The sequence below is a fragment of the Pituophis catenifer genome, unplaced genomic scaffold (genome assembly GCF_029215685.1).
Source record: "Pituophis catenifer annectens isolate HBS135680 unplaced genomic scaffold, rPitCat1.0.hap2 SCAF_10, whole genome shotgun sequence".
Classification (NCBI taxonomy): domain Eukaryota; kingdom Metazoa; phylum Chordata; class Lepidosauria; order Squamata; family Colubridae; genus Pituophis; species Pituophis catenifer.
In genome coordinates this window covers 13,023,840-13,036,654 of record NW_027256890.1, presented here as the reverse complement: position 1 = coordinate 13,036,654, position 12,815 = coordinate 13,023,840, and the positions used below count along the sequence as shown (strand labels likewise).

The following is a 12,815-nucleotide window of genomic DNA, read 5'->3' as shown; positions in this document are numbered from 1 at the left end:
GAAGTTGCCAGAGATCACTACAGGTAGTCAAATGGTAAAAATGAGAATTGAATGCCATAATACTTAGCATCTGCCAGTACACTTTGAATATACAGCATTACCTAAAGTCTGTGGAAAGCCAAAGGTATTATCGTTACTGTTAAATAATATGGATTTAATTTTGTATTCCTGTCCTTTGTTTTATTAGTGATCAGCTGATACTTGCTACAGTTTTCCTCTCAGAGAAGGATACCCATCATACACCAAAGATTTATCCAGGGAAGCTGCTGTAGAATTGTAAGAACCAGCCTTCTCTTCTCTGTCCACAAGGCAGACGTCCTCCTGACACCACCTGCAGAAGAGAGAAGAAAGCCTTCTGCCTTCAAATTCAAACTGGATTTCTTAGTTTCAGACCCCATCTACCTCAACATTGCTTTCTGTTGCCACGATTGAAAGGTGATGGCGCCTCTTGGCTACCGACGCAGGTCTGTGACAATCAACATTCAATAAGAGTATACAGCAGAAAGCTTTGATGGCATCTGCCTTGAGCTTAATGACACATATATATCAGAAAATTGGAGAAAGGTTTTGGCTCACCATTTTGAGCTGGTGTAAACAAATTATTGCATACCCCCTCGTTAGGACAGAGGTGAATGATTTTCTCAGAATCCAGGAAGGAAACCTGTTCACACAACCAGTTAGAACAGAGTTTCCCAACGTTTCCGGCTTTGCGGACTGGTGGGGAGGGGGGAGAGGAGATCGTTCCATGCGAGCGGTCAATGTGCACGTGCCCCTGCCGCTCACTTAAATGGCACATGCACATGCTTGCCCCTGCTCATCAGGATATGTGTTTGATGTTAATGCGTGCAATCTTTTGGGTTTCTGTCTTGTTAGATTTAATGGATACCTCTGAGCAGCATAGATGTTTGTGGCCGATGCACCAGCCCTGGCGGCATGCTCCAGTAGAAGGACTCCTGTGGGAATTAAATACATAGTCTATGAACATTTTTGATTTATCCTCCTAACGAGATCTACCCTGTAACCTGAATCGGCTCCACACTTGACCACATGGGGAATTCTCCACTGTAGGGAATAATTTGCAAGCTCCTTTTAAAGTCTTCCTATTAATCCCTGTTAGCAGCATTCCAGGAACCACTTTCTCCTAAAGAACGGTCTTCCTGCTTCTTCTTTTGCCACTGCCAAGCTTGGGTTTGGGAGAACAGTTGACAGCATGAGGTGTGGAATTAGGAAAGAATCCTGAGCCTGTTCAATAATCAGAAGCATGCCTGGGAAGGTGAAATATCAGTAGGATGCTTAGGAAGGTGATGCAGCAGCTAAAGGCGAGAAATAAGAGGCTTGGCTGAGCTCCTGACTTAAAACCTCCAGGTTGCACTGTTTCAAATCCCATGTTTAGAAGAGAAGTCTAATTTTACTGATGTTAAATTTAATCCCAGCTCAAAATCTGTGGGTTTTCCTGCCTCCTTGATCAATTCGGTCTTGCACTGTTATCTTTGGTGTTTTTACATTTCTAACAGTAGCGCATCACTGCCATCTTCTGTTCGGTTTTCTGTATACTCCATCACTCAAACAATTTGAGATGATTTTGTGGTAAGGAAGCAAAATATTTTGAGGCAATTCTTTCATTACCTTCATAGATCCATGCCAGATCATAGGCAAAGTCTCTCGCTGCAAGCTGCCAGCCAGCTTCTCCCTTCGAGTCCATTCTTCGAACAAACTGCTTGAGTTTTTGCAGATTATTCTGAATTATTTGCACAGAAGCCTGCAGTTCGGGCTGCCGGGTAGCTGCCTCCAACTTGGCCTGCAAGGAACCCCCCCCCCCCCAAGTCACAGAATAAATGCACATAATAATTCACAGTACTTCTGCCTGGCAAAAGAGGTTACTCAACTGCTACTTCTCTGAAGATAGGATTCTATTCCCCCCAAGACAGTTGCAAAAAAATAAGGATAGGTTTAGTGGCACCTCAAAATGAACTGGTGACCTAAGCACCTGTGGAGAACAGTGTCACAGCTAACGTCAGTGTAATGGTTCAGGCTAAGGACTGTGCTGGTCTTTTGAGAGTTACGTACCTAAAATTTGTGGATGGGATTAGTACAACTGATCTTAAACCATTTGCACTTAGCTAAAATGTACTTCATACAATGCCTCTCCAGTCATATCTTCTGACACATTAAATGTTGTTCTGGAATTATCATTTTTAGAGGTCTCAGGGTCTGCCTGTGCTTTAGATTTAAGACCCTTGGACTGGTTTCTGCTTTGGCAGATGAAGGCTACATTTTTCACCCTGAATGGAGGCAAAATAAGAAGTGGCAGTAAATTTGGACTGTACTACTTAAAAGACCAATTTCTGTCATGAACCAATTTCTCTTAACTATGAACAAGATGAAATAAACTGCAAACTACAGTGGGGTGAGTTCTGAAGGGGCAATGGCAGCAAAAATCAATGTCAATAGACCACCTCAGTTTTATATGAGGCCGAGTGAGCCTGTTGCTTCTACTAGGTGGATCTCAAATGTTAATATTTATAGGTGGTGTGACAAACTCAGGTATGGGTGCCTTCAGAGAGCCTACCTGGGCAGTGGAGAAAAAGACATCCAGCACTTTTCCTTGGCTCTTGAGGATGCAGCGCAGAACATCCAGGGACAGGATGTTCGTGGTTCCCTCCCAGATTGAAAGCACCTGCCGGTGAAAGGGAAGCAGAGCTCAAGAAACAGATGCTAAAGCAACAACCTGGAGGAATAAATTGGGCTGACCAAGCATAACAGTCCCAGAGTCTCCCAATAGCTTCCATGATATTCTCGGGTTTTCCATTCCTAGTCTAGCCCTATAAACACTCAAGGATAAGGGTTTTTCCCCCTTCTATGAACGAAAGTTCTGTACTTTAAAAGCATTAATGTGGTCAGAAAGATCTTTTATATGTTATTCTCACTAGAATTGCTTCAAAATATAGCAGTTCTCAGTAATGACCTTAGAAATGTAATTTTTAAATAGTTTGGTTTGTAAGTGAATTTATTTTCCAAATGCACTTGGAACACATTCAGGTGATATGGAATGCTATTATTGTTTTTTCAAAGGCAAATATTCATTATAAGAGACTGCATTCCTTAAGAAAGTACTTTCTGAGTATTCAGAGGCCTGAATTACCTTTTTCCCTTTTCTTCATGATCTCAGAACTCTGCGATAACAAAAGGAATGTCAGGAAGAAAAAGTGAAACAAAGGAAATAAGGTGCAAATTTCTCTTCCTGCTTTTTCTCCCTAAATTAGCAGCAGGATGCAAGAAAGTAAAGAAGGAGTAAAAAACAAAAAGTCCAGTGCTTCTTTACCTGGCTATTCCGAAGAATAACAGGCACACCTGTGTCTTCCATGAAGCCCTGTCCTCCAAAACACTCCAGGCCTTCCGAGTTCATAGCGATCGCCTGAAACACAAACTGACTTGTTTACACATCTGACAAATTTGCCAGGCTCCAGATACGTAAATGTTTGAATGTTTTTGCTTTTGTGCATTTGATCTTTTATCTAATTTACTTGAGGATTCAGGGGCCTGTTTGCTTATGGTCTTCTGCCAAACCAAATAACCAGGATCCCACTAGCCCCTCTTATGACAAACCCGTTTCATTCAAAGGCATTCTGCCTTCATGAGTTTGTGACAAAAAGTGATGCCTTTGAATAAACATCGTTAGGGGAAGAGGGGCTGACTATGATTCCCAATTCTTTGATCCCGTAGACTCAATGGCCCTGTATAGGTGCCCTCTTTGCCAGTCGTGGACACTGATTAGCCCATGGCATCAAACTGAGCGTGACCTGCTTTGCAGTATAAAGTTTAGCAAGAGGGGTGAGCAGCCTCAGCAGGTGCTTCTCCTGCTCCGTCGCCGCCTTCGTTTCTTCCAGGCCAAGCAGTCTCGCCAGCTCCATCAGCAGCAGGAACGCTGCTTGGCTTTGCACCTGCACAAGTGGGAAGGCAGTTCGTCTGAGCAAACCGGCACCTCGAGGCCGGCAACTTCCTCCCTTCCTCCTCCTGCTTCCTCCCTCTACAACTACCCGGAACAATAATCACATGGCAAACTACAAACCATGGTTTGCGGGTGGCAATGGCTGTTTCCCTGTGTGTAGCAAATTCCTGGACAAATCCCTGCAGTTCTCTTGGAAAGGATTTCGGAAGGATTTGCCCTTGCCTGTTTCTTCTTCCTAGGGCTGAGAGCGCGTAACTGGCCCAAGGTCACCCCGCTGGCTTTGGACTTAAGGTCGGACTAGAAGTCCCCATTTCCCAGCCTTGTGCCCTCACCACTACAGCAAACTACCTCTCCTTCCATAGTGGGTTAAACTTTCTGAATCTTACATGCTTCATTCTGTTGTTAAAGTTCTCCAATTGTATGCTACTCTCCCTACACTGGCATCTGATTCCAAACAATCGTCGGAGAACATTCTGGAATCTTTCCCAAGTACCCCTGGACCCAAGAGGGCGTGTGCTCACCTCCATTCGTGCCAGAGTTTGCATGTGCAAAGGGTGATCTTTGAGGGGTTTTCCAAAGGCTTCCCTTTTGGTGGCGTAATCCCGTGCCAGGTTGACCATTCTATGGATGGGAACAAAGCCAGCCACAGGCATTAACTGCTGCCTTTGCAGCATTTTAAAATGTATTTCTGCTATTTCCCAGCATTTAATTTCATTCTTTAATTAAGGCATAACACTGTAACAGTAACAGAGTTGGAAGGAACCTTGTAGGTCATCTAGTCCAACCCCTTGCTCTCACAGGAGACCTCTACTATTTCTGATATCACCGAAGATAATATATAACGTTATACACTGGAGGGATATAACATTAATATAATAAAAATGCTAGGAATTTTTTCCTCTTTATCAATCTAGCCTCTAGGTAGCAAAATTATTTCCATTTCTCGTTATACAGACTACGGGAACAACCCCTCCACTCAGGAACCCATGTTCCTCCCCAGCCTCCTCACTGTCCGGCTCTGCTGCCAGCTCTGCAGGCTGCAGGCAGACAACAACACATGCTGCCAATACTGGAGAACAAAATGGGTATTTTTTTTTGGCATATTCTTTTTGCTTAAAACAAAGTTTGCAGATAGGTGTGTGACGATGTTGAAATGCTTTTAATACACCTGAGTAATCCTCTATAGTTTGCAGGAAGTTGACCAACATTTTCAGGTGATGTCATCACATCTTTAGCAATTTTAAATTTAGGACATGCCAAATTACATTTTCCCAATTGTTCTCACTCTTTGCCCAATTATCCTTGAGATAACAGTAGAACTGAATTACTTTTAATTTTGTCCAGATATAGTTTTTCTTAGTTGCTTTTACTTCTCAGGCTTGAAAATCACCTTCTCATACTTCCTGCTGCACCCACAGCATTATAGATCCTAGCGATGTTCAACATGTTGGCAATGTAAGGTATCCCCTGGCCTTCCGTAGAGATCTGAAAGCAACAAGGAACAGCTTCAAACGATTTGATTCGGTTCCCCTTAAAAAGCTAATTGCAATTAAATGGGCAGCAGTGGTACATTTCCAAAAAAAAAAAAAATTCTTAAATACCATTTTCAGGATCAGAGAAAGCTCTAAGCATTTGGCTTGAAGCAAAGGCAGGAAGACTGGACCTACAAACCAACCTTTCAATTTAAATAACGAATTCTAAAAATGTACAAAGTCTGTGTATCAGAGGAACCATAAAGCTGAGTACACACAATTCAAGCAAAGGAGCAACATACGATACTAAAACCATGTTTGCAATTGAATGCACCAAAGAGGCCTATTGTACCATCCTCTGGGGTCAAAATTTTTTTGAACCATTGTTCAGAAGTCTCAAGCTTTTTTTTTTTTCTGCTAACAGTTTTAAAAACAACAGAAATCGTTTGAAGTAAGCCGCACCAGACACTAAAGGTGAGGATCTTCCCCTGCATAGCTTTTCCACCTACTGGTATAAATCCATATGCTAGCTGGGGAATTCTGGGAATTGAAGTCTACATATTTCAAAGTTGCCAAGCCTGAAAAACGCTGGTCTAAGTGAGCCCTTCCATCTTGCTGATTCCCTCCTTTCAAAGTCAGCAGCCTTCCCTGCCTGACCGCACTCTCTGTGCTCCTCTCAATGTCCTGAACGGACGAAATACTTTCCTCCGTGGTTCCTACCAGATGTGCTCGAGCTCCATCCAGCAACAGCTCTGCCGTTGGCAACGCCCTCGTGCCCAGCTTCTCTTTCAGCCTCTCTATTTTTATGCCGTTCAGCTTCCCATCCTCATATATTTTCAGGTAGAAGAGCGAGAGGCCTCTGGAGCCCTGCCACACAAAAGATGCTAGTGTCAGACCAAATAAATGGAGCTGGAATTCGGACATTACTGACTGAACTACTGTAACTACTTGCAATCTGCTGTTTCATATTCTTTGGATTGGCCTGGGAAACTGACCTGTTTTACTTGCCCATCAGGGCCCACGATCCTTGCCAGGGTCAGCGTCATGTCTGAATCAGCCGCTGATGTGAACCATTTGAATCCATGCAGGCTGTAGGAGCCATCTGGAAGTTCCCGTGCAACAGTTTCTGTTCCACCTCCTGGGGAAAAAAAAAAATACATTTTGGGGCTGGGAATTTTCCCTAAAAGAGGATTAATGACCACTGGTTGATTAAATTTTGCTTCTGCTTTCCATTCAGGAGTTTATGGTGACCTTCGCAACTCCCTTTTCTTATTTTCCCCAGCACAAACTTGTGAGGTAGGTTGGACTGAAGAGGTGTTTCATCAGGGATATTGGGTAGCCTCTGTGTGAACAAGATATCTGATTTTATCTGCCATCTGTGATTGCAGAAGAACTGCATTGAAGATTAATCTAGAAGGCGGTAACTTGTGTAGCCATTGTGCAAGTTGTAGTTTATGGATTTCCCATTCCCTTTTTTATAGAATAGCATACATAAATAAATTCAAAATGTAGCAACCCAAACCCCCCCCCCCCACACACACACAGAAAACATGCCTGGGAAAATAGCCTAACATATGAATGTAAATTTCTTTAAATGCAGACTGTTGAGTAAGTCAGCCTACCCAAATACAATCTTATTCGCTAACCTGTATTATTTCAGAAAGAAAGGATTGGGTCTCCCATGTTGCATCCCCTTACCAACATCAGAGCCGCCTTTGCGTTCAGTCATCCATTGGCCAGAGATCCAGAATGTCTTGGGGTCACCTGATGTCAAATGAGCATAGGCTTCTTCCAGGGGTTTTGGGATACCTAAAGACTGTTGGAGTTGCAAGCAAGAGACAAAAGGCAGATATTGTATATAGATGGATGGAGAGATGAAATATCTGTCAGCCCGCCCTTCATTTCCTATGTGAGATGGGATGACACAAGCAAGAGGACTAAAAGTACACAGTGCTCACCATCATAAGGTGTAAGGTAAAGGTTCCCCTGCACATGCATGGTAGTTATTTCCAGCTCTAGGGGTGGTGTTCATCTCCATTTCTAGGCTGAAGAGCCAGCGCTGTCCGAAGACGTCTCCGTGATCAGGTGGCCAGCATGACTCAATACTTTCCCACCAAAGGGGGTCCCTATTTTTCTACTTGTTTATATGCTTTCAAACTGCTAGGTTGGCAGAAGCTGGGACAAGTAACGGGAGCTCACCTATTATGCAGCACTAGGGATTCGAACCACTGAACTGCCGACCTTCTGATCAATATGCTCAGAGTCTTAGTCACTAAGCCACCGCATCCCTTCATTATAATCATACTTGCATCTAATATCAAAAGCAGCAAGGAAGTCAGGAACCCTGGCACAGAAGGGTAGCTGCCAAACAGGTTCATGGCAAAAGTTGCTGAGCAGCAAAGTTAGGCAAGGTAGCATCTCCAGAGATGTTACACCCTCAGCTCTCAACTGTCATGGCCTAAGGCATGCTCAGAGGAGTGGGACAATCACCAAGGCCTTGGTACTATATGTAACACCACAGAGGGGAACCAGGCTGGAATCGATTCCAAAATCAATTCCTACTAACACACAAGACTCTGAGCTGGATTAACCCATGCAGCTACTTCCAATTAAAAGGTGCCCCAAGTCTTCCTTCTAAGACAGGATGCCTTGAGTTGTTCTCCTGGTTGGCTTTTCAGCCTTAATGAATGCCAGCTGAATTGGAGTAAAAAGCTGCAGCCTGGGCTACAAAATCTCTCTGGTGGAGGCTTCGTGATGCCTGGAAATGACCCCTTACGCGCTGGCTTGACAATTATTCTTGTGCCTTCAGCTCTGGCTGCTTCACCCATTTGCTGCATAAACCTTTTATCTGCAGAAAGTCAACCGGTCTGCCTTTGACTTCTGGACTTAGTAAATCAGCCATCAGAGTGTGCTACCACACTTCTGCTGATCCCACCAACAGTAGCAGCAAATAGGCAGCAGTTGAAGGATGCTGTGGTCCAACCAGCTTTTCTACTCCCCACGATCACAGCAGCCAAATGCTCACCTCTTCCCTGTCAAGATGATTTCGAGAACCAGTTGTTAAGTTGCATCATTAACTGTGGCTTTTGGCACACAGGTCCAGTATTGTTGTACGGGCTCTGGGAGTGACAGGACATGATTTATGACTTATATCTATTTATTCATGAAAATATACATGGCCGCCCAATTCATTCTTGATGATTCTGGATGGCTTACAAAGTAAAATGATTTGAAATTGGAACCAGATCCTGGGAGTGTTGCTGGGGGCGGGGGGAGAGGAGGGGCAGAATCCAACCATCCTTCAAGGAATTTTTTGATGGTGTAGATGGAAAGAGCTATGACTATTCAACAGGTACAAAATGGATGTGACTTTCCAATAAATTTAACAATCTGTTCTTTAAGAGGATACAATAGAGTTTATTTTACAGACACTAGTAAGTACACTTGGAGGTATTAAATAATAAGAAGAGTTGCTTAGTCCAACAGTCCCACCTGTTGAATATTAAAGGCTTACCTCAATTACTTTTGCTGCTCCATCTGTCATGGCTAGAGGGGACGTGTAGCAAGCAGAAGGAAATATAAAAAGATAGAGCTTGGCAGCTTGATGAACACGGCTATGAAAAGAGAAATATATGAAGCTATATTTGGCGTGCCTCCACAAAATGTCCTGTCACTCCCAGAGTTAAAACACTACTGGGAAAAGGACTTCCAAGGAAGCAATGGTAAAGAAGTTGGTTACTGGAGAGCCCAAAAGTGCAGTGGAATGAGGAGCTGATATAGGAACCAGCTTTTCAGAATTCCTCTCCAGAGAAAGAGAGGACTGGGGATCACCCACACCCGCTGCAGACAGCAGCTCCCTGCAGTGAGAATGTATGACAGTGGTCTCCAGAAGGCTTAGAGCAGCAGTCCCTAACCTTTCTGGCTCTGCAGACCAGTGGCAGTGATGTGAGGGAGAGGGGATAGTTCTGTGTATAAATAATTATAAACCAGAAAACATTAAAAAAGATTCATGGCACCTCGTATTACATATTATTACTGCAGCGAGAATAACATTTGCTCAATTCTGGAAAGATAAAAATATCCCATCAGATGAAGCAATAATAAAGAAGATTTTGGACTGCGCGGAAGCAGATAGATTGACAAAAAAATTGAAAGATAGAGACCAAACGCAAACATGTTTATCTTGGGAAAAATGGTATACTTGGCTATTGAAAAGAAAATCAAAATCAAAATCAGAATAATATAAATAGACGTATTTATTGAAAATATTTTATTATACACATAAAGTGAAGTCGGATAGACCCGACTGATTTATAAATTTAAAATAGGTTGTTCTGTCTCCCCCGGAATGTAGTATGAATTTATTGTATAGGTTTGTACTAAATATTAGGTTACTAAGGCATTATCTATATGCATTTATGTTTTTTTTTTGTTGTTTTGTTTTGTTATTTGTGTGGTGTGTTGTCTTCTTTTTTAACTATAAATGTAAATAAAGATTTATTTTTTTTTAAAAAAAATTATAATAATTCATCTTATGGATGATTTAGAATTCTGTAAAAAGAGGAAGTTTTTGAAATTAAATATAATAAACCTTCCTGTGGGAAAAATATTGTGGATTAGAACAAACCATGATAAAAGGACTTTGAAGGTTGAACATAGAACTAAAACAAACTAAAGATTATAATTAAAAGAGAAGTGACTCAATACAGAATGGAGCAAAATATTCTAACTTTGGAAGAATTCCAGGATATTTGCAAACAATGCACTTGGGAATTATGATAAATTATTTAAATTGCTTGTACATGCGAGATGGGGGAAGTCAAGTCTTTGGATATCTTTTTTCCTGTTTACTATATATTTTTATATTTTTCTCTGCACTTTTTATATTTTGTTTTTACTTTTTAATATTTTTCTTAATTTGCATTAGCTTTTTATCTGTGTATCTTAAAACTTTAATACAAGTCATTATTTTGAAAAAAAAAAAAAAAGGAAAAGTATAGCAAAAACAGTCCTTGGTGCAAAGCACTCAATGACTAGGCAACATAAAGTACACATTGTCATTTAATATGACATGTGTGTTTGTGTTTCCTATTTCTAAACTGCCCATCTCCGTCAGAGATTTACTGGGAGTTGGGTACCATCTAAATTTAATTAATTATTACTACAAAAAAGAATCCTACCAAACATTAAGCCATGCTAAGATTCAAGAATATGCAAGAGATACCCAAACAGGTTCACATGGCTTTGCATGGCTCCCATAAACCACAGCAGTACCTCCAACAGGAATATCTCCTTTTATAACCTTCAGCCACAAGGCTCTCCTCAGCAGAGATGTCCTTCAGCCTCTTCCAGGCTGGGCAGGTGATCACTTGGTCCACACGTTGTCCCCAGGCATCAAAATGCAATAATCTAGGAGGGTTTAGCTCACACTCACGACCCAAAGAGTCAATTTCATCTCTCAAACGAGTTCCGAACCGTTCCAGGTCAACGTTCACCTCAGCAAACACCTACAAGGTCAATGCATAAATATGAAAGACAGGAACCAGAAAGTTGCCTTTTGAAAAAGCACATTTGAGAGAATTATGACCAGGAAAACTGAGAATCTCCACAGACAACCAGAAAGTAAAGAGGAATAAAGGAAGGTAAGTTGAAATGTTGCTTTCTTGTTCTCTCTCTCTCTCTCTCTCTCTCTCTCTCTCTCTCTCTCTCTCTCTCTCTCTCTCTCTCTCTCTCTCTCTCTCGCTTCTTCAAACCTCAAGCTAAATTTGTGGTTGGTACAATCTGGTTACATCTCAGTGTCTTTCCTAAAGAACACTCGGAATACATGTGAGCTGGTAACTAGCCTGAAGTTTCTGCACATATTCATTACAATTCACTCCAAAGTTCCTTCCGACCCTATTATTCTATATTCTTTCACTGCATTCGTATCACCCATTTTTGGGGTGAAACGATGAAAATACAGCACAGCGTTGGAAAGGCATCTCTGAAACAAAGTTCCTTTTCCTGATCAGCTGTCTCTGGTACTGAATCTGAAACATGTTCATGCATTGGGGAACAGAAATTGAGCAGCTCTCCCAGTTCTAGTTGGCATGTCACACCAAAAGGATTAGACAAGTATTTATCCCATTTGGTCTACTTCCCATTACAAAAGAACAACTGGTCTTTGCGCTTTAACCTCTGCATTAAAAAGGTAAGAGCTGTGCCTGGAAGCCAAAGTGCCTTTTGCGCAGCTTTAGTCCTTGTAAAATTGGATAACAGAGTTTTTTTTTTAATATATATAATGGTAACAAGGCACAAACCCATTACCCAATCCCAATAAGAATATCTAAATAGACTTAAAGAGTTTTACCTACATTAAGTAAAAAGGACCTCCTGACATGCAGTTTTGGGGAATGAAGGAACAAGTTCGGGAAGCGCTGCTCTAGTCCCAGGAACAGGGAAAGGTCTTTCCCGCCTCCAGTATTTTAATTTCTCCCTTTTTTCTGCTTTTTGCCCCTGCAAGCACGAGGCAGGCAGCGGTCCCAAATCTGAGACGCAGAGAATTGGAGCTTTCCGACCTGGCTGGCACTCTCCTAGAACCCTCCGGCTGGAAGGTGCCTCGGAGGTCTTCTAGTCCACCCCCTTGGCCCGGGCAGGAATCCTCGCTCATCTAGCGCTGCGGTTCCCTCACCTTCCAGTCCCTATCCGGTCAAGGGACCTGAGCAGGGGCGCAGGAGCAAAAGCAGTGGGGAGGGGGCCAAGGGCAGCAAAGGAAGAGGAGAAGCGCCGAGCCAACCCTGCTGCTCCCACCGCCGAGTCCCCGCCTGGCGCTGACCCACCTGGGTGGGCAGATGGGCTCTTAGGTAACCCTGGAGCAAGGGGTCTTCCAGATAGGGGTTCCCTATCCGAGGCGCCTCCATGTTTGCAGAGAGAGGGGTCCTGGAGCGCTCCGCAGCTTCCCGGTTCCCGCAAAGGCTCCCGCTGGAGAAGTGCAGGCGGGGCGGCCGGGGCGGAGCTTTTGCCCTCCAGCGCGAGATGCCAGATGAATATTGCAACAAGAGAAAAGGATCACGAGCCTTTGGACAGCTCTTCCACCCCCGGAGGCATTGCGAAAGCGGCTTTGGGCTGGGTAGCTCCAAGAGATGGGGCCGGGGCTCGGGGACCGCAAGCGGTTGGCAGGCGGTCCTCGAAGCCCCCCCCCCCCAATCACCCCTCTATCTTTAAAAAAAAAAAAAAAGGATCCAGGAAACTTCAGACCAATCAGTCTCACATTAATAGCTGGGAAGATCCCGGAAAAGTTTTTAATGTTTTTAATTTTTAAATGTTTTTTTATAATAATTTTAAATGCATTGTGAGCCGCCCTGAGTCTTCGGAGAGGGGCAGCATACAAATTGAATCAATCAATCAATAATTAA

The 12,815-nt window shown here is 43.0% G+C and overlaps 1 protein-coding gene across 1 annotated transcript; it reads right to left on the bottom strand.

Moving 5' to 3' along the window:
• Positions 1–204: 204 nt before the first annotated feature.
• On the bottom strand, positions 205–12,335 carry LOC139322502 (acyl-CoA dehydrogenase family member 11-like). Its single transcript, XM_070951648.1, has 14 exons — positions 12,240–12,335; positions 10,696–10,928; positions 8,936–9,035; positions 7,120–7,237; positions 6,417–6,559; positions 6,142–6,288; positions 5,340–5,434; positions 4,471–4,570; positions 3,801–3,941; positions 3,323–3,415; positions 2,570–2,677; positions 1,627–1,798; positions 887–953; positions 205–331 (listed from the first exon to the last, which is right to left on the bottom strand). The coding sequence occupies exons 1-14, from the start codon at positions 12,318–12,320 to the stop codon at positions 205–207; spliced, it is 1,725 nt and encodes a 574-aa protein (XP_070807749.1). The 5' UTR covers positions 12,321–12,335.
• Positions 12,336–12,815: the final 480 nt, after the last annotated feature.